This window comes from Dendropsophus ebraccatus, chromosome 2, assembly GCF_027789765.1.
Source record: "Dendropsophus ebraccatus isolate aDenEbr1 chromosome 2, aDenEbr1.pat, whole genome shotgun sequence".
Lineage (NCBI taxonomy): Eukaryota > Metazoa > Chordata > Amphibia > Anura > Hylidae > Dendropsophus > Dendropsophus ebraccatus.
The window spans coordinates 5,821,952-5,844,020 of NC_091455.1; the positions used below are offsets into that span (position 1 = coordinate 5,821,952).

Below are 22,069 nucleotides of genomic sequence, written 5' to 3' on the forward strand. Positions count from 1 at the left end.
TTACAGCCAGGAATTTCTAATTTACTTCTATTAAGAAAAAAATCTCCAGTCTTCCAGTACTTATCTGCTGCTGTATGCCCTGCAGGAAGTGGTGTATTCTCTCCAATCTGAAAGTACTCTCTGCTGCCACCTCTGTCCATGTCAGGAACTGTCCAGAGCAGCAGCAAATCCCTATAGAAAACCTCTCCTGCTCTGGACAGTTCCTGGCATGGACAGAGGTGGCAGCAGAGAGCAGTGTGTCAGACTGGAAAGAATACACTACTTCCTCCAGGACACACAGCAGCTGATAAGTACTGGAAGACTGGAGATTAACAGAAATAAGTTACAAGTCTCTGGCACTTTCTGACACCAGTTAATTTGAAGAAAAAAAAAACATTTTCACTGGAGTGCCCCTTTAAGGAGAGATCAGTCCTTGCGGAGCAATAATCAGCATTTCCTCCATACAATCCTGCAAGTCCTTGAGTCGTTCTCTAACTAGGAAAGCTGGGTGATCACTCATTGCTGCTATCAACGTCTGGGGATGGTCCGCAGCTTTTCTAGATACCTGGTTCAATGACTGTATAAACATCAGAGATGACCCTGCACTAGTCTGTACAGCAAAGCCAACAAGTCTATTGTCTGGCCAGTGTGAACACTATACTAAGAGCACCAAATACACCTGCAGCTGACATCACGTCTGCTTTCTTGGTGTATAGAGGTTCTCCAGCATTAGTGAGGCTGCTTTCTTCAAGAGAGCACCGCTCTGGTCTCCAGGTCAGGAGAGGTTTGCATTTAAGCTCCATTCACTTCAATGGACCCAAACAGATCAGTGTATTATTTACATCATTCTGTTCAGCTGGTCTCCTAATATGCAGAATAGAATTTACACCCCCCCCCAGATGATTGACAGTTAACTGACAATCAGCAGCTGGTGGAGTTTTCTGCTTCTCATGAATATCCAGGACTACTGAGCACATGCACATAATGGAGAGGACTACTTATTGTCAATGTTATTCAGGAGATCTCTGGATCAGCTGCACAGAGCAATGTAAGTGATCCATCATTCTGTTCAGCTTCTCTGTCACTAGTGTATACTACCCTGAGAGGACACCATAATCCTGCTGACAGTCTCTTTAAGCCAATGGAGTATATAGACAAGCTTTGTGTTCCAGACCACCTTCAGCCGGTAAGAGTCCTCACTGTGAGGCAGGTTCAGAGGTGGTACCCACATATAGGGGATAGCTATGATCTATGCCATTACCCTCATATAGGGGATAGCTATGATATGTGCCATTACCCTCATATAGGGGATAGCTATGATATATGCCATTACCCTCATATAGGGGATAGCTATGATATGTGCCATTACCCTCATATAGGGGATAGCTATGATCTATGCCATTACCCTCATATAGGGGATGGCTATGATATATGCCATTACCCTCATATAGGGGATAGCTATGATATGTGCCATTACCCTCATATAGGGGATAGCTATGATATATGCCATTACCCTCATATAGGGGATAGCTATGATATATGCCATTACCCTCATATAGGGGATAGCTATGATATATGCCATTACCCTCATATAGGGGATAGCTATGATATATGCCATTACCCACATACAGGGGATAGCTATGATATGTGTCTGCATAGATTAACCCCTTTAACACAAAAACCAGGTGGACAGGACAACTCGAGGACTTGTGACCAGAGAGGATTGTGGGTAGATGCTCCCCAGCAGAGGCAGTAGAAGCCATGTATTAATTCCACTGTGAATATTTTAATAAACCAGAAGTGATTTTGTGCGATTGTGTGAACACTAGTGACACAGGCCTGAGGTTACACACGGCTCTTTATTGACAAGTCTGTACAGGCAGGGCTAGATCTTGTTGAAAGCGGCGATGTCCACACTCTGCACCTGGAAATACAAGTGGAAACCATCAGAAGCTGCACACCATCAGGTAAGGACTCATTACATCATATACACCTTGTGCGGCAGCTGGAGGCCACGGCCCTGCGTCAGGAGCTACATATAGGCCCAGATTTACCATTACAGATGCACTGATGTTCCTATACTGCCGGCTGTACATGTACACAGGATTATTAGAGGGTCGGTCCAGTGATTCGGTCACATGGAGACACAGCTTGTGCTCAGCCGTCTGGTTGCTGCGTGACGCCCAGATTTTATCTGACAGATGGCCAGGAACGGACTATAAACACAACAGGTCATAAAGACGGAGATTTCTCTTCATATCCATTCCTGGCTTTGGCTGCAGATAAGTCTCTGTGTATAAGGTCTTTGCAGGTTTATGGTCTGTTTGAGGGACGTTCTAGTGTTGTGGTGGTAATTCACTATCCGTAGATCCACCTCCCACAATGCATCTGTACTGGACCATGTGAATGCATTTACTAATCTATGTGCAGTGATTCTATCACACAGACCAAGTCTCGACAATACTGTGTACAATCCACACTGGATGCACCGTGATTACTTACATAGTCCTCAAACTTGGTGATCTCCTCCTCCAGTATGTCCGTGCCCACCTTGTCGTCCTCCACCACACACTGGATCTGCAGCTTCTTGATACCATAACCCACGGGCACCAGCTTGGAGGACCCCCACAGCAGCCCGTCCATGTGCACCGAGCGCACACACTCCTCCAGCTTGGCCATGTCAGTCTCGTCGTCCCACTACAGAGAACAGTCAGGTTAGGTTACACTGAGGAGCAGAGCAATGGGTCATAACCAGATCGGACCAAATAACTGGCACGTAACATTACCACCGCCATCTTGAGTCATCATGTATTGGTGAACCACTAGTGCAGACCTGAATATTCAGCTGTTGTCCGAACATGGATGGACGTGACCTATACTGTACACAACTACGCCACTTACTGGTTTCACATCCAGCAAAATGGAGGACTTGGCAATGAGTCCGGGCTTCTTGGATTTCTTCTCAGCATACTGACGCAATCGCTCCTCTCGGATCCTGACAGCTTCTGAGTCTTCTTCTTCATCGCTACCAAACAGATCAATGTCGTCATCATCATCCTCTTCTGCCTTCTGCTGAGGTGCGGCTGCCGGAGGGCGGGCGGGGGCAGCTGCAGGAAGCTAGAGGAGAAAGTCAGTAAGAGACAGCTTCTTCCTTGCCACTTCTTTTCCTCACTGTGAATTAGGTCCACACACACACACACAAACACACACACAAGCCCTCGCTGGAAGGGTCCTCTTCCCTCACACCCCCCCACCCCACCCCACCCCACCCCCACGCAAGCCCTCGCTGGAAGGGTCCTCCCTCCCCCCCATGTAGAGCCCTGGCATGTACCAGTCACCGATTTACCCAATTCATATACACCATGTTTTGATCTTGTAATGTTCCTGTACAGTGCTCTGGAGTTGGGGCGCTTTGTAAATAATAATGGATGCCATCATCAGCCTGCCAGTCCTTCTTACCTTGCACACAGCTGGAGGCCGGGGGGCTGAGGTAGCAGACTTCTCTAACGTACTGATCCGACTCTCCAGTTTGGAGATGGCCGACTGAAGGTCTTTCACCACTAGAACAGAGAAAACAAAAACCCATCAATATGTGAAAGACAAAAGATCATAGATCGCGGCCTCCAGCCCTAACCATTCACTCATCACTTCCAAGCCTATAAATGCACATTTTCTATTAAAGGGGAACTCCAGAAAAATTTTTTCAAACAAACTGGTTTCAGAAAGTTAACCAGAAATGGAAGTTATTTCTATATAAGAATCTCCAGTCTTCCAGTACTTATCAGCAGCTGTATGTCCTGCTGGAAGTGGTGTATTCTCTCCAGTCTGACAGTGCTCTCTGCTGCTACCTCTGTCCATGTCAGGAACTGTCCAGAGCAGCAGCAAATCCCCATAGAAAATCTCTCCTGCTCTGGACAGTTCCTGACATGGACAGAAGTGGCAGCAGAGAGCGCTGTGTCAGACTGGAGAGAATACACCACTTCCTGTAGGACATACAGCAGCTGATAAGTACTGGAAGACTGGAGATTTTCTTCCTAGAAGTTACAAATCTATAACTTTGACACCAGTTGATTTAAAAGACATTTGTCTATATATCGACCCCCAGAGTTGTGAGATGCTGTAGAATAAGATGGCAGCAGCACAGCAGAGGGATGACATGTGAGGATCTGCTAGGAGTAAGTGCCGGCACCTTTCTGCAGGTTCTGGTTCTCGTGTTCTAGACTGGCGACCCGTGACAGGAGCTCACTGTTCTCTCCGCTGTTGTTGGGGGCTGCGGCCGTGCTCTGAGATTTAACAAAGAAAAAACATTAAAAGCAAAAAATATAAAATTATACAGAAAAAACCTTACTAAACTCTAAGGTACGGAAGATGGAAAGTGGCTGTGATGTATGAGGAGAGGGTGTAATCTACCCGGCTGCCGCCCAGTCTCTACTATTATAGGAAGGTCAGGGCATAAAGCTGCGATCTGAGGAGGCAGAAACCCGGCAGCCCAGAGCAGCAGCATGCGGGACGGCTCGCCCTATATATACAGTATCTGATGTATATAGCCTGTATACGGTTAGAGGTGGTACGTCTACATCAGGATATAATACACATACAATGCCAAGCCACTCCGCTTTACTGTGGGACAGTCTACTCCAGTCACAGTCCAGGTGTGTAACTACATCCCCCACAGCGCAGGCACTATGCAGCAGCAGAATGGTGAATGCAGCTCTGGAGTAGAAGTCATAATGGAACCCAAATCATCTGCGAGCGCTGGAAGCGACCCCCTTGTCTCAGGAGTGATTGGCAATAGACTTACAGTACAGGACCCTGAGTGGCCCGGGGGAGGGGGAGCCTGGCCTTCCTTAGGACTATTCAGGACTGTCCTCAGCTAGAAGAGGGGAGAAACGTGGATTTGTTTAATGACTGGAAGAAAGGACAGGAGGGATGCAGGCAAAGGGATGAGGAGGAGAAGCCATGCAGAGGAGTAATGAGAGCAAGAGCTCATGCACAGGAAGCCGGACCAGCAGCGGCAACTAGATCCTACACTCCGTATAGACGTGTAACATTCATCTGCTCATCAACGGACATCCAACGCCACTTAAAGGGCTTCTCCAGGCTTAGAAATACAATTCAGAAACAGCGCCTCTACTGTCCTCAGGTTGGTTGGTCCATTAAAGAGAATATAGGTAAATTGTAATATTGCACATAACCCGAGGACAGGGGTGGCGCCGTTGGTTTGTTTTTCTTAACAAGAAATAAGCCATGTTTTTTTCTAATCCTGGATAATCCCTTTAAGGCATTACTAGTTGGGCTGAGTGCTGACAGGTGCTCACTTTCTGAGGCTATTACACAGCTTGGCAATCATGTGGTCAGGGCTACGTGAATCGCTCCATTCTTCTCGAGTCTCGGCCATCAGCTGCACGTCTCCTATTACACAGGGACGTGTGCCACCAATGGCGACTAAGCATGTCCTGGATTGTGTGATCAGCCAACAGACTGGCAGGTGCTCGTCTCCTCAGCTGATCACACTATTACACCGGGCCATATCTACTGGTGTGGACAGGCCTTAAAGGGGTTGTCCAGATTACAAAGAAAAATAAATATGGCCACTTTCTTCCAGACACAGCACCACTCCTGTCCTCAGTTCCATTGAAGTAAATGGAGCTAAACTGTAACACCACACATATCCTTATGACTAGGGTGGCGCTGTAGCTGTGCTCTGTAATACTGGAGAACCCCTTTAATGGTCGGTGCAGATCTGAATCCTTTTCCAAATCATCAATTAGTTACATTTTAACAAAAGGTCCATTACACCGAACATGCGCCCTGCCCCCCTCTATGACGCGTTATACAGTATAATGTGATCTACTCCAGTCACATCCAAAGCTGGATTTACAGCCAGTTCCCTGATGAGGATCCCCTCCCCCAGATTACCTCCATGTTAGTCTATATGTCATATACAAAAGCCAATTGCCCATAACACTGCTCTTATATACAGAGAGGGACTGCAGAACTATGAATACAGCTCCGGATGTGACTGGATTATAAAACACAGCATCTATTATGTGATATCCCAAGTTATACATCTTATCCACAGAATAAAGAGCTTTTATTATAGCTTACCAGTGGTGGTCCGACCGCTAGGACCCCCCAACCATTCACAACAGCCGTTCTATGGCCTCTGAGTGATCGGTCGCACATGCTCGGCCACCGCTCCAGTCACTCATTATGGGACTTATGAATCACATCTGCCTCCGTCCACTCAGCCGGATGTTCTATTTTACTATGGACATTAATGGATCCCACTGACTTAATGGGTCCATCCAGTGAACGGTTCGGTGGCCAGCCATGTCTACTGCTGCTCCATTAGGAACTCTGTTCTCATGATTAGGCGGGGGTCCCAGCGGTCAGAATCCCACCCATCAGCTAGTTTTGGGATAACACCAGAGTTTAGAGGGAGCCTCTGATCATGTCAGACACAGTGTAATGCTTTACTTCCCCCTGTGGGGGCGCTGCAGGAGAACTAAACACTCCCTGCCAGGTTTCTGCACAGATCACAGCTGATCGCTGGTAGTCACTGTAGACAATCCCATAATGGTTAGAAGGGTCCTGGAGAATCCCTTTAAAGGGGTTATCCAGTGTTTGAAGAACATGGCCGCTTTCTTCCAGAGACAGCACCTCTCTGGTCTCCAGGTCAGGTGCAGTTATTAATCTTCAGTCACTTCAATGGAACGGAGATACAAAACCTGCACCCAAACTGGAGACTAGAGCGGTGCCGTCTCTGGAAGAAAGCCGACATGTTTTTATTTAATAGAGAGTGACCCACTAGGCGAATATAATCAGTTACAAGGATTTTCAACATTTTAAGAAAAATTATAGGCAAAACTCAATCTGAGCGCTGTATGCGGGGTCCCCAGGATCAGTGAATGGTTGTATACCACACCAGATGATATTGTGGTGTTTATACAGCCAAGATTTAATCAGTTTCTGAGCTCCCGGCATCATATTACACAATGCAGGGAGCTCCGATAATTCCTATATACAGAACATGGGAATAAGGCCCAACAGGCCGGTTAGTGGTAGTTTGAGTTTTGCTGGGAATTCTCCTTCAGACATTGTCAGCACAGGATTCCTCTCACACACATATATTAGTTATGAGGGATGAATGGCAGCTGTCCAGGCGTCACACAGGTGTTAGGACACACAGGAGAGGTTAGAGGGCAGCCGGCTCGGGGTTATGGGATGGCAGCACCGCCTGCTGGTACTCACTCCGGCCAGCGATTTCTGGATATTCTCCCTGGCTCTTGCAATGTCCCTGAGGATTGTGCTCGCTCCGTCATCCTGTAGGCCGTGCACAAAGAACCACACACACATTTTACATGTTACCAGGAGGGAAAAAGCAGCAATCACTGAAAAGCCTGAAGGGTGGATCTAGCTGATTGGGGTAAAGAGGTAGTAATCTGAGGGTAAAAGGAATGGCGGCCAGTCAGGGTTCCTATACTGCGCTGGATCAGGGCTGCACAGAGGCTCCGGCTGGGGGGGGGGGGGGGGCTGCACCCCTGTCAGAGACATAACGTCTCACTGACCATTCCCTGAGAGCAACCGGTGCAGGAAGACATCTCAGACGTAACGGATGCAACCCAAGGGCCTGTAACAGATGCAACCCAAGGGCCTATAATATGCTTGGGAGCAGAAGCCGCTGTACAGCCCTGATATACAAGTACCACTCTGGAACCAGACTATGAAATAAATAGCTGGGGCCAAAGCGACAACCGCCACCACAGGAGCAGGACACACGGCCAAAGGCAAGAGAAGCAGATACCACACCGGCCATAAGGAGGGAGCAGCAGCCATAGGACAGTACAAGCATCATAACACCACAATAACCATCTATACAGGACATCAGGGTAATACATATAGGGGGCATCACAGCATCTATAGGGTGTAAGGAGCCTAGAAGGGCTATTTCAGGATTGAAGTGTATGCCCCTGCTGTGCCATCCCTCCTCCTATACTACAGTGTATGTCCCTGCTGTGCCATCCCTCCTCCTATACTACAGTGTATGCCCCTGCTGTGCCATCCCTCCTCCTATACTACAGTGTATGCCCCTGCTGTGCCATCCCTCCTCCTGTACTACAGTGTATGCCCCTGCTGTGCCATCCCTCCTCCTATACTACAGTGTATGCCCCTGCTGTGCCATCCCTCCTCCTATACTACAGTGTATGCCCCTGCTGTGCCATCCCTCCTCCTATACTACAGTGTATGCCCCTGCTGTGCCATCCCTCCTCCTATACTACAGTGTATCCCATCCCTCCTCCTACACTGGCAGGTAAACATTAGAGCCTCATCCAGTATGACTATAATCACAACTTTTATTAGTTTAAAGGGACTGTCACCTCCAATCCACCCTCCTCAAAACCCTTAACCAAAGTCATCTGTGAGTAGGATAAAAGATAAGAATCCCAAATCTGTAATATGTAGCTTTCTACTCCAGAGTTGTAACACCACACACAACCTGTGCACAGGGGTGGCGCTGTTTCTGCAAGAAAGTATCTGTGCTAATCTTAGACAACCCCTTTAATAGTCAGACTCCCTCCAAGGGTGAACGATATCTGGGGAGCGCACAAGGAGTAAGACAGTGGTCCGGCTGGGTCTGGGAACACATGGCAGAATCTAAACTGGTGAATATAATGTGAACCTATGAGCCAGGCTTCAACGTTTAAGCAGGAGCCACAATAGAAAGTGTTTTTTTTTTTGCTGCACCTAAATACTAGCAGTAACAGGCCACTAATGGGTGAGGGGGTTGGAGAACTTGAATGTAGGACACAAACTCTGTCTTCCCTGTAGTCCTGCATCACACATTGGCCTGTATATTATATACCCTACTGTGTTTATTATATACCCTTTCCCCCTCTGCTGTGTGTATTAAATACCTAGCCCCCCCCCCCATGTGTATTATATATCCCCTCCCCCGCTCAGGACTCACCTGGGTTTGGTTGTGTGAGTTCAGGACAGATTTCTGGCTCAGGTTCTCGTAATACTGCTTCTCTGCGTCATCGTACTTGTACTTATCAAACCAGATCTTCTCTGTGCCCAAGAATGAAGCCGCCATGTCTCTGCAAAACACACACGCAGATAGGTGAATGAAGGTATCATGTAACAGCCATATATGTGTACAGCCGGCTATGATGGCGCCCCGAGCATAAGAGACAACCCTGGCATGAGAACTGCGATACCACAGTGAGGGGCAGACATCACGCTGAAGTATATACAGCTCCTATATAATGCCATGTATACCACAAGGGTAGCTTCACACGTATGGTTGCAGATTTGACTAAATGAATGAACAAAGCAGTAGACCCCCACTGTTAAATCTGCTGCGGACCCGCATGGTGCAGATTTGATGCTGTGTTCATTCATTTAGTCAAATATGCTGCGGGTCTGCAGCAGAAAATCCGCTGCGATACGATACGTGTGAAGCTACCCTAACACGTAACCAGAGAGGCTTCAGCTACTCCATAGGGTCAGCACATCCAGTACAGAACGTAACAGGTCAGGAGGGGGGGTGGGGTGGAGTATTTACACCTATACCCTGAATACCTTGTAATATCTTTGTAAAACCGATGGCCTAACCACAATATAGGATTGGCTGGGGTTGAATCCCTAAAAATCCTCTGACCAGCTGTTCGCAGGAGCTGCACCATGTTCTGTTATCAATGGGACAACGCTGCAGTACCGCTTACCACCACTATTACAGGTGCAGCGGTGAATGAAGTCATTATGCTCCTGTGAGCACTGCAGTACCACTCACCACCACTACAGGTATGGCAGTGCAGAGCAGCAGTGAATAAAGTTACAATGCTCCCACAGTCCCCTCAAACAGGCGATCAGAGGGAGCACTAATCCCTGAACCGCAGCCTAATGGTCTACCCTGAAAATAGGCTGCTAGCTCTACAAATATACCACCTTCTGCTGGACAGACCACTACCTATAGGGGGCAGAATGGGGTCTTAAGGGAAGGGGAAAATCAAGGTCTTGAGAAGCTGAACAGTAAATCAAACATCTCACAACACAAGTGTCACGTGACATCACTACAGAGGTATATAGAATATAGAATAGGCTCCTACTTCTTGCCACCAGGCCTGGCTTTTACCAGCTTGGTGTGTCTGGCTACAGACGGCGTCTTGTAGGGTTTCACAGTGTTGGGCGTCTTATGGCTCCGAGCAGAGTAGTAGTTCTCCTCGGCTCGGTCGTACACGCTCTTATCCAGCCACACCCTCTCGCTGTCGGCATGCAGGTAGTATGTGGGGTAATACAGGGCGTTGGCGGTCTCTTCCGGGATACTGGCGAGCTCCTTCCTCCGTGCAGATGGCTGCTTTCCTGCAGATTTCTTGCTCCATTTATCCTTCTTGCCCCTTTTGCCCATATTGTGGCTCCAGTTATTTGGGGTGGAGTGTGATGCCATCTGTGCCGCATGCTCGTAGTAATGTCTCTCGGCCTGGTCATACAGGGACTTGTCCAGCCACACCTCGGATAGTAAGCTCTGCAGGCCGGTCCAGTGAGGCTTGCCATTCACAGTTGGGTCCAATACTACAGAATTTACAGTGAGGGGATTGGGTGCGGAGGCCGGGGTGGGGGTGGCGCTGGCATACCCTTCATCGGGAGTCTTCTGCCAGGACCTTGGCACAGCGTGGTCGGGGGAGGCCAGGTCAAGGTTCAGCACACGAGGGGCTAAAGGGGAGGAATACTGCATAACAAACTGGCTCTCGGCATCCTCGAAGCTGAACTTGTTGACCCATACGCCCTTGCTTACGTGGTGACACGCCACCATACTGCTACGGCAGCAGCCACCTGTGGCATTGTTCTTTGGAGCCCCCTTATGTTTACCGGTTACCGCTTTGGTTGACGGGGACGGCTCCGGTGCTCTTGTCTGCTTTGCAGCCAGCCAGGCATGGTAGTAACATTCAGCCTCATCATACGTAGACTTATCTAACCACACGGCATCTGCCATCATGCCGAGGAGAACAGAGTCCACCTTGGGTGGAGAAGCTTTGTTTCGGGGGGACCTTCGCCTCTTTTTCAGCTTTTTGCCATTGACCTTCTTCTGGTCGGGGGAGTTGTCGGCCGGCTCGGACTGGTTCCCGTTGGCAGCTTCGATCCTCTTGGAGATTGGTGCAGCCGTCTGGGCCTCACATGGGAGACTGGCACCGTCCTGGCACTGCACCCAGCTGGATTCGGCAGGGCTCTGATGCTTCCTCGTCCTCATCTTCACCATCCAGCAGCATTAAAAGACAATAAGAGCTGTAACGCCGGACAGACATACACAAGAGACACAGGGCATTTACCAGAGAAGACACCGGGGGCAGGTCACAGGGGTAAGTAAGGTAAGAGGCAGATTAACCCCTCAGTGAGGCAGCGCTATGTGCTGGAGAGGACAATGAGGATTAATCCACCAGGGTCAGTCATGCAGCCACTCTGGACACAGTCACATTACACACATTGTCATTGTTCATCCCTATGGATGGGGCCCCTGGATGACAGCATCCCCGGCCTGTCAGATGTCAGGAATAAGAGCACATACAGACCAGGGGGGCATGGTTACTGCAGATCACCACCCAAGAGTGGCATTGTTTCTGGAAGAAAGCAGCCATGTTTTTCTATGGCAGGATATCCTCTAAAGAGAATTTATCAGCAGGTTAGATAACTCTAGTAGAGGTTTCCATTTAAGCAACTCATGACCAGCTCCATACAGATGAGGACCCTGCGGCTGCCTGAGCATGATGGGGGAGCAGAAGAGTTAGGGGGATCAGTCAGATGTCTTTTCTGGTAAAGCCACATTTCCATGAAGCCGTATCATGCAATGATCCGCAGAATGGAGATGGAATAAACGTGAAAAACCAACAGGAGGCAACGAACACTGTTCCAGCTCCATCTACAGAAACAAGCAGATCCGGAGGAGGTAGAACGGGATTCAGTGCCCTCTATCGGAGCAATAGTCCAAGCAGACGGGCCACATGAACGCCCTGCGTTACTATAGAAGACAATGGATGATATCAGCTCACTGATTGTATGGACGCAACCATCAAGAGGAGCAGGACGCTGCAGCAGGCTGTATACCAGGAGGAAGAGCCAGCTACCTTACATTTCTATAAGAGGGGTACAAACAGATTGGCTCTAGGCTGAGGACTGCCACATTCACAATGGATAAAGCAGGTAACCGGATGCCAATGCAGGGAACACATAGGTCCCAATATGATGCACGGGATTCATGTTCTGCCATTATACCATCACAACACCTCGTAGTACCATCCCGCAGAGACTGGTGGTAAAGTATATAATATATAGTGTCAGCCGGGACGTCCTTCACGCCTAGTAATAGTTGCTTTATGTTGTGTTACATTTTCAGTGGTGGTTCAGATAGCGGCATGCAATGAGGAGAGTGTATAGGAGGCAGACAGATGCAGAGCGGCCATACTAGCCTATATAGCCAGCAAGGAAAACTGGTCATAAGCGACTTGGTGTCCATGTGGCACTAATCCCTAAGACTATGACAAGAAAAATCTAACCTGCTGATATGTCCCTACTGCACAGGAGATACTGAAGAGGAGGAAGGTATGTCTCATAGTTTGTCTCTTACCTTCCTCCTAGGTATCGTTCCAGTGCAATTAGTCATGTGCTCCACAACCTGTTAAACCATCAGCACTGCCCCCCCCCCCCCCCCAATTAGGAGCACTACCGGCATACATAGCGCTGATCTGGCCCAATCCATTTATCATCAGTAGAAAAGGGTGGGTTAGGGGCAGGCAGGGGGCGGATTGGCACTGTGAGGGCGGGCAGCGCTCGTTACTATCTCTCGAGACCATGGAGCACACGACAAAGCGCAACGGAGCGGCCACAAGGAGGAAGGTAAGAGACATACTATAAAGAGACCTGCCTTCCTCCTCTTCTAACTCTTTGCAATAGGGACACAGCAGGTTAGAGAAGAACGCACCAAGCATCTAATGCCTGCGGCTCCACAGATCCCTCCATATCACTGTACAAAGGGAATCTAGGTCCTTCTGTAGCCTGGCACACTGCAATCTACTGCCAACACCTATAGGTCACAGCTATAAATGTACAACAAGACTATGTACCATTTACTATAATAGGTGGTTACAGTAAGATCAACTATAAAGCCGGCTCTGCTGCCTGTCTGCCTCCCCAACTCCTCCGGAAATAGCTGAAAGAGAGAAGAGGATGATGGAGCAGTGGATGAGATGACTGAGGGATGGATGAGATGATGGAGCGACGGATAAGATGACGGAGCATGCAGATGGGGCAGAGACTACATGGAGCATACTCACTATGTACCGCAGGAGAACTGCGCAGCCCAGTCAGCAGGAAAGAGAAAGCAGCAACGTTAGAAGAGAAAGCAGCAACCTGAGCGATGCTGAACACTCAGCACAGGAATCACAGGACACATAGGACACAGGAACCACAACCACTTATACTGCACATATAACTGTCGTTCCCCCATATACTCTGAGTCTATAGGACATAGGAGGGGGACTCTGTGGGATACAGAAGAGTCTCCTACATACAAGGGAACGGACATTGTATTATAAATCTGAAGCAGTAAACACGAGCAGAACCTTCATGTATATGGGGAGAAAGGGTTGTCAGCCGTCAAGTGTGTGATAAGCCCTCTAACCACATGTATATACCAAAGGGTCAGAGGTCAACCGTCTCTCCACTATAGGTAGAATTACTGCAAGTGCCCAGAAGAGACGGCCAACAGTGGTCACATGACTGGAATCACCAGCGGTCAGCCTCACCCGCTCTATACAGGATACTAAACCACAAGGCTGAAATAATAATAAATTATATATATATATATATATATATATATATATATATATATATATATATATATATATATATATTATATATATACACACACCCATATATCATATCCTCCGCCAGGTTACTATCAGCATTTTACCCGAACAAGCACCGAGTGCAGCTCTGAAGTGTAATACAGCCAGGATATACACAAAGATATCATAGAGGCAAATCATTCCTGAGCAAAACAGCACTGAAAACATATCCCTGTTACATATGCACTAACAAATATATAATCTATACTATGAGTATTATATATCTCCCTGTTACATACTCGAACATAATCACACACACATATCCAGCCCTGCCCCCCATATCAGGCATCACTGGCAAACTCACATGTGGGACATTGCAGCCAGCTGCCCGGCCTTATCTCTGTATGATATACAGCCTGCAGGACGGACATACATACATACACATATATATATATAATTATATTATACACACACAGTATCCCCCCCACATATACAGGGTGGTCCAAGAGTAGGTGGACAGATAACATTTATTTGATTCATACAATTATAGTTACTAACAAGCAGAAAGAAGACTGACAATTACGTTATTCTGGATACACAATCCCTTATTGTTACCAGCGCAGGAGCTCAGACCGTTTCCGTTTCCCATCACACTTTGCTCAGACGGTTTGGGGTGGAGCAGTTTATGGAGCATCAAGGACGGAGCCAGTGGCAGCCAATGTGTCATGACTGCGGTAAATGGTCTCCAGCACCCGGTGGTTCAACCCAATTTGCTCTAACGATTTCAGCTTTTTGAGATTTCCAACACTCTTAAAATCCATTTTCTTTGATCTGTATGTAAATTATTTGCCATTATGTGATCTCAGAAGAGAAAACAGATTTGGGGGAGATTAATCTGTAAAACCGTCCCAGCCGCCAGGGCCGTCTTACCCATTGGGCATGGTAGGCGGTTGCCTGGGGGCCCTTGCGTCATAGGGGGCCCCTGCCCGCTGTCACAGCGGGCAGGGGCCCCCTAGGACGCAAGGGTCCCCGGGCAGCCGCCTCCCATGCCCAATGGGTAAGACGGCCCTGCGCGCCCCCCCCCCCCCCTTCCCCTTCTCTTGCGACCGCAAGCACTTTCTTGCTTGCGGTCGCAATAGGAAATCCGGCCCCGGCTGATGCGTCGCTCCCCGGGGGATTCTTCGGGAACGCACGCATCAGGAACCTCAGTGCACGTCGCTGGGGCTTCCTTTATCGGAAGTCCCGGCCTGGGCGCACACTGAGCTTCCGGATGTGTGCGCTCCCGGAGAATCCCCCAGGGAGCGACGCATCAGCCGGGGGCAGAAGAGGAGAGGAAGCAGCGACGGGGGAGCGCTGGTAGGTGAGTTGGGTGCTTGTTTTTTTATCTGCTGTGCAGGGGGGAGCCATCTATAGGGGGGGGGGGGATACAGGGGGGAGCCATCTATAGGGGGAGGGGATACAGGGGGGAGATACAGGGGGGGGAGCCATCTATGGGGGGGGATACAGGGGGGGGGAGCCATCTATAGGGGGGGGATACAGGGGGGAGCCATCTATAGGGGGGGATACAGGGGGGAGCCATCTATAGGGGGGGGATACAGGGGGGAGCCATCTATAGGGGGGGGATACAGGGGGGAGCCATCTATAGGGGGGGGATACAGGGGGGAGCCATCTATAGGGGGGGGATACAGGGGGGAGCCATCTATAGGGGGGGGGATACAGGGGGGGAGCCATCTATAGGGGGGGATACAGGGGGGGAGCCATCTATAAGGGGGGGAATACGGGGGAGCCATCTATAAGGGGGGGGAATACGGGGGAGCCATCTATAAGGGAGGGAATACGGGGGAGCCATCTATAAGGGGGGGAATACGGGGGAGCCATCTATAAGGGGGGGAATACGGGGGGAGCCATCTATAAGGGGGGGAATACGGGGGAGCCATCTATAAGGGGGGGAATACGGGGGAGCCATCTATAAGGGGGGGAATACGGGGGAGCCATCTATAAGGGGGGGAATACGGGGGAGCCATCTATAAGGGGGGGAATACGGGGGAGCCATCTATAAGTGGGGGAATACGGGGGAGCCATCTATAAGGGGGGGAATACGGGGGAGCCATCTATAAGGGGGGGAATACGGGGGAGCCATCTATAAGTGGGGGAATACGGGGGAGCCATCTATAAGGGGGGGAATACGGGGGGGAGCCATCTATAGGGGGGATACAGGGGGGAGCCATCTATAGGGGGGATACAGGGGGAGCCATCTATAGGGGGGGATACAGGGGGGAGCCATCTATAGGGGGGGATACAGGGGGAGCCATCTATAGGGGGGGATACAGGGGGGAGCCATCTATAGGGGGGGATACAGGGGGGAGCCATCTATAGGGGGGGATACAGGGGGGAGCCATCTATAGGGGGGATACAGGGGGGAGCCAACTATAGGGGGGATACAGGGGGGAGCCATCTATAGGGGGGGATACAGGGGGGAGCCATCTATAAGTGGGGGATACAGGGGGGAGCCATCTATAAGTGGGGGATACAGGGGGGAGCCATCTATAAGTGGGGGATACAGGGGGGAGCCATCTATAAGGGGGGGATACAGGGGGGGAGCCATCTATAAGGGGGGGATACAGGGGGGAGCCATCTATAAGGGGGGGTACAGGGGGGGAGCCATCTATAAGGGGGGGTACAGGGGGAGCCATCTATAAGGGGCCAATACAGATGTGCAGTGTGTAGAGAGATGAGGATGGTGACAGAGCGAGGAGCCTAATATGTCTGTCTGGCAGATTCTGTGGATTCGTGGCTCGGAGAAGTTCTCATAACGGCCCAGGGCAGATGGAGAAGAAGATGAAAAGGGAAGAACTCCGATCAGAGAAGACGTCCCATGTGAGTCACTTGATGTATCTGCACTGTAATGTATATGGTGTACAGAACCTGTGTAGAGCTGGGTACCTCTATATGACTGGATGAGGTGATAGTGATCTGTGTACAGTGGATTAGTCAGTAGCAGCGGTGGGGTTAGTCAGTATGCGGTGGTAATATTTGTTGCTTGTTATCTGGCATATATATAGAGAAGGTCAAAACAACATGTCTCATATAGACAGAGGGGCAACAACATGACTATTATATTATATATGAACCATGTTGTTTCCCTGTATTCTGTATACAGGGAAACAACATGGTTCATATATAATATAATAGTCATGTTGTTGCCCCTCTGTATATATGAGACATGTTGTTTTGCCCTTCTCTATATATAAGCCGTGTTGTTTCCCTGTATATTGTATTATACAGTATACATACAGGGAGACAACATGGTTCCCATATATAATAGTCATGTTGTTGCCCCTCTGTATATATGAGATATGTTGCACTGGTGTGACAATAAACCCTGCAGATTGCTGTTGGAAGTGCCGTCTCCATTGCGTTTTTTGGATACTTTGAAGCCAACCTGGTCTGGTTTGGTGAGGCGGCACGCACGGTTATTTTTTGTTTTTGCGCTGCTGAGAGACTGTATTGTGAATTAAAGTTTATGTTAACAATAATTAGTATTTTTTATTGTACGTAATTGTACTGGCTAGGGGCGGGGTTGCAAAGATGGGGGTTTTTGATGGCGGCGGCCGCGGGGGGTGGGGCCCAATTCGCACCTCTGCCCAGGGGCCCATAATGCTGTTAAGACGGCCCTGCCAGCCGCCCCATCAACCAGATTCCAGCTTTCATTTTTCAGAGAGTCTGTGAGGGATGAAAGGTGGAATACACACTGACCACCGACTTTTGGACTAACCTGTATACACACACTATAATATTATATATATATATACATACACACATATACACACACACACACACACACACACACACACACACACACAGAGTACAGTCCACCCTGACATGATATGTGGAGACAGCAGTCAGGGCTGTATATATCACATACGGTGCCCGGACCTGCACAGGCTGCACCCGCGCGTCCCTCCAGCTGACACCCCGCCCCCACCATCCCTCCAGCTGACACCCCGCCCCCACCATCCCTCCAGCTGACACCCCTCCCCCGCCATCCCTCCAGCTGACACCCCGCCCCCGCCATCCCTCCAGCTGACACCCCGCCATCCCTCCAGCTGACACCCCGCCCCCACCATCCCTCCAGCTGATGCCCCGCCGACCCTCCAGCTGACACCCCCTCCCTCCAGCTGACACCCCGCCCCCGCCGTCCCTCCAGCTGACACCCCGCCCCCGCCGTCCCTCCAGCTGACACCCCGCCCCCGCCGTCCCTCCAGCTGACACCCCACCCCCACCGTCCCTCCAGCTGACACCCCCTCCCTGCAGCTGACACCCCGCCCCGGCCGTCCCTCCAGCTGACACCCCCTCCCTGCAGCTGACACCCCGCCCCCGCCGTCCCTCCAGCTGACACCCCGCCCCCGCCGTCCCTCCAGCTGACACCCTACCCCCACCGTCCCTCCAGCTGACACCCCCTCCCTGCAGCTGACACCCCGCCCCCGGCCGTCCCTCCAGCTGACACCCCCTCCCTGCAGCTGACACCCCGCCCCGGCCGTCCCTCCAGCTGACACCCCCTCCCTGCAGCTGACACCCCGCCCCGGCCGTCCCTCCAGCTGACACCCCGCCCCCGCCGTCCCTCCCTCGCCGTCGCTCCAGCTGACGCCCCGCCGTCCCTCCAGCTGACGCCCCGCCCCCGCCGTCCCTCCAGCTGACGCCCCGCCCCCGCCGTCCCTCCAGCTGACGCCCCGCCATGTTTCCTGTGACAGAACCCCATTGGTGTGCCCCCTCCTTCCCTCACACCATACACATCAGCTCCCGCCATACGAAACACCGCAGACAACACACAGAACGGACCCCCAGACCCTCCGGTTAGTTACTAAGCCCCGAATACCCGTCCCGGAATACGCGGAGCCCCCGGAGCCCGGCCCGGTACTCACGCTGCAGCCGCTGCCGTCTAGAGAGAGAGCGGGAGGGAAAGGGCGTACCACGTGCTCGGCGCTACCAACCAGCGCGCAGGACTGCACCACAGCACACGGAAGGGGGGGGACGCTGAGAAGAAAACCGGCTTCGAGACTAAAGCTCACTGTCAAAGCCACCCGTTACCGGTAACAACCCCGTCGGTAATATCACACTCGTCCCTTTACTTGTGTGTGAGCGGCTGGTGTTACCTCGTTTCACTGCCCTGCTCCATTGACTGAGATGGACGCGCCCCTGACGTCACCAAAAAATCCAACGCATACAGCGCAACGCGCATGCGCATTTATATGACAGAAGGTGACAGCTGGAAGTTGAGCGTGCGCAGTGTGCGTGTCAGGCTGTGGGTACAGCGCATGCGCAGCTGTCTCTGACTGGGCAGAGTTTGATTTCTGGAGGGGAGGGAGGGATGTGACAGGAGAAGAAACAAAAGGAGGACAGGACTGTGTGTCAGCACAGCTGCAGCCGGGCACAGCCTGGCACCCCTGCCGCATGCCATGCATCATCCTGTAGACTCGCAGCATTGAGGGCATGCAGGCAAGGCTATGTAATGGGCGCCTGAGTGAGGTGCGGTCCTGTGCCAGCACCTAGTGCCCAGCTGCCATGTCCTGCCAGGGGCCGCAGATCCTGGAGACCAGACTGGGCGATGCAGAGTGTACACCCACCATGGTCAAGATGGCGTTCCGTAAGGCGTACTCCATCAAAGACAAGCTGGAAGCCATAGAAAGAGTCAAGAACGGCGAGCGGCAGGCCAGCGTCTCCAGAGATTTCGGGGTGCCAGGAGGAACTCTGCGAGGGTGGCTGAAGGACGAGCAGAAGCTACGATGGTTTCTGGACCAGCTTGGCGGTGACGTAGGGACCCAGAGGAAAAAGATGCGTCTGGCCAACGAAGAAGAGATTGACCGTGCCGTGTACTCATGGTTCATCACACTACGGCAACAAGGCGTCCCTCTGTCCGGGCCCATCATCCAGGCCCAAGCCGAGACGTGTGCCAAACAGATCTATGGAGAGGACTGCACCTTTAAGGCCAGCCATGGCTGGTTCTGGCGCTGGCAGAAGAGACACGGGATCTCCAGTCAGCGCATCTATGGTGAACCCGAGATCAGACCGTCAGAGATGGACCCGGTCCTGGTCTACCCAGAAGAACAACCCAAAACGGCACCAAACGACGGCGGCTACGGAGATGAACAGATCTACAATGCCAACATTACCGGATTGTACTGGAAGCTTCTTCCAGACCAGACTCATGATATCTTAATGGCGAAGCGGCCGGGCGGTTACCGTAGAGTCAAAGATAGAGTTGCCATTCTTCTGGCCGCCAACCTTACGGGTAACCACAAGCTAAAACCATTGGTTGTCGGAAAGCTGCAGGATCCACCAAGTCTTCGATGCCACAATCCGGACACATTCCCGGCAACCTACAGATACTGTCCGAAGGCACAGCTGACCCCAGACCTTCTCAGATGCTGGTTCTTCGAGGACTTCGTGCCCAGTGTGAAGCGTTACCTGAGACGGTGCTGTCTCCAGCAAAAAGCAGTTCTCCTAGTCAACCAGTGTCCTGGAAGCCCCCCCGAGAAGGAGCTGCAGACCCCCGATGGCAGCTTACGCATCTTGTTTCTTTCCAAAAACACAAGAAGTAAGATCCCATCCATGGACCAAGGAGTCATCGCTTCCTTCAAGCAACTCTACAAGCGTGAGCTCCTGAGGATGGCGGTGTCTGCTAAAGGGTCGCCTTCACAATTCGTTAAGTCCTTTCTAGTGAAGGACATGATCTACCTGTGTGGGCAGGCCTGGGGCATGATACAGGCCGGAAGTATCGAGAAGTGTTGGCTCTATGGCCTCAGAGCTGCTTTCGAGAGTGGTGCCATGGTGGACTCAGTTGGTGAGGACTACAGCAAGGTCTTCTCGGACTTAACCAACCTGGCTGCTCTTGTTTACAAACAGCTGAGCCCAGAGGATGTTACTGAGTGGGTGCACCTGGATGACTCCATGCCCGCCATGCTGGAATCCCTTGATGGGAGGAACCTAGACCCCACAGATGACAACTTCATCAAAGAAGAAACCAGTGATGATGAAAATTACATAGAGGCTGATGTAAACCCGACAGCAGCTGAGGCGGTCCAGGGTCTGGAGACTGCTCTGCGATGGTTTGAAGCCCAGGGCCCGCAAAAGGTGCCCCCTGTAGACATAGCACATCTTCATTCATTGATCGCAACGGCGCAGCGTCTCCAGCAAATACAACAAACCAAAGACGCTATCCGTGGCGGCTCCTGACTGATGACATGATGGTGAGGGGCTGAGATGACATCAGAGGTTATAGATATACACACAAGTTACCCCCTGTATACCGTCATGTGTCATGGTAGGTCCTCAGGAAATATTGCACTATATATGTTTCTCCTGTGATGTCGCAGTCTCACCGGTCGGACATCACTCTTGCTTCATTATATATAGGGAAATATGTTCATTTTTTAATTCACCTAATTCAGACATGTTACGTCCATGACCATCCATCTCAGATCTGTGGGGTAATAAATCGGCTTGTGGGGTGATATCTCAGCTTGTGGGGTAATATAACAGTCTGTGAGGTAATATAACCTTATCTGTGAGGTAATACAACAGTCTGTGAGGTAATATAACCCTATCTGTGAGGAAATATAACATTCTGTGAGGTAATATAACCTTATCTGTGAGGTAAAATAACATTCTGTGAGGTAATATAACCCTATCTGTGAGGAAATATAACATTCTGTGAGGTAATATAACCCTATCTGTGAGGAAATATAACATTCTGTGAGGTAATATAACAGTCTGTGAGGTAATATATCCTTATCTGTGAGGTAATATAACAGTCTGTGGGGTAATATAACCCTATCTGTGAGGTAACATTGTGGCCTGGACACACGTCCATATTACACGTATAGCCAACTCGTGTGTGAGCGGCCTATAGGATATCTGTCTACTACAGGACCCCCACCCCATATGGCTTTATGCTTCCCCTATGTATATATGAGGAGGGGTCTCATATGTTCCTATAGACGTGTACCTTCCTGTATACTCCACCTATGCGTCCCCTCCTCCACCCAGCAGGGTAAATAGTGAACGTGACCTCACACAATACTAGTGGTATAGACCGAGGGGCCATGACACTGGTGGGCCGGGCCACATACAGGATTTATGGAGCACAGGGGATGCGCTGTTATTATCTTATGTCTTCCATAGAGATGAGCGAAACCCGGGCGTGCAGCATTGGATTACCGGTGGCTGAAGAAGATGGATGCAGCCATAGG

The 22,069-nt window shown here is 50.6% G+C and overlaps 2 protein-coding genes across 7 annotated transcripts; one reads left to right on the forward strand and one right to left on the reverse strand.

The window, feature by feature from the left end:
* Window positions 1–1,819: 1,819 nt before the first annotated feature.
* Window positions 1,820–19,242, reverse strand: EEF1D (eukaryotic translation elongation factor 1 delta). 6 transcript variants are annotated; one of them, XM_069956965.1, is made up of 9 exons: window positions 19,238–19,242; window positions 8,951–9,080; window positions 7,234–7,305; window positions 4,781–4,852; window positions 4,169–4,262; window positions 3,439–3,539; window positions 2,881–3,096; window positions 2,482–2,676; window positions 1,820–1,903 (listed from the first exon to the last, which is right to left on the reverse strand). In XM_069956965.1, the coding sequence occupies exons 2-9, from the start codon at window positions 9,074–9,076 to the stop codon at window positions 1,865–1,867; spliced, it is 915 nt and encodes a 304-aa protein (XP_069813066.1). In that variant the 5' UTR covers window positions 9,077–9,080; window positions 19,238–19,242; the 3' UTR covers window positions 1,820–1,864. The 6 variants fall into 6 exon arrangements, with proteins under 6 accessions (XP_069813066.1, XP_069813065.1, XP_069813067.1 ...); XM_069956964.1 differs by lacking the exon at window positions 19,238–19,242 and adding an exon at window positions 18,743–18,842; XM_069956966.1 differs by lacking the exon at window positions 19,238–19,242 and adding an exon at window positions 13,308–13,324.
* TIGD5 (tigger transposable element derived 5) lies at window positions 19,167–22,063 on the forward strand. Its single transcript, XM_069956972.1, has one exon. It carries the CDS (start codon window positions 19,383–19,385, stop codon window positions 21,051–21,053), a length of 1,671 nt encoding a protein of 556 aa, XP_069813073.1. The 5' UTR covers window positions 19,167–19,382; the 3' UTR covers window positions 21,054–22,063.
* The last annotated feature ends 6 nt before the right edge of the window (window positions 22,064–22,069 follow it).

Excerpts from the sequence above, each read along its gene's own strand:
- EEF1D (XM_069956965.1), bottom strand. The coding sequence starts at position 9,076 with ATGGCGGCTTCATTCTTGGGCACAGAGAAGATCTGGTTTGATAAGTAC. Across the intron at positions 4,853-7,233 it reads TCCAGAAATCGCTGGCCGGA|CTGAGGACAGTCCTGAATAG; the intron begins GTGAGTACCAGC and ends CCCCTCTTCTAG. Across the intron at positions 1,904-2,481 it reads TCACCAAGTTTGAGGACTAT|GTGCAGAGTGTGGACATCGC; the intron begins GTAAGTAATCAC and ends TTGTATTTCCAG.
- TIGD5 (XM_069956972.1), top strand. The coding sequence starts at position 19,383 with ATGTCCTGCCAGGGGCCGCAGATCCTGGAGACCAGACTGGGCGATGCA.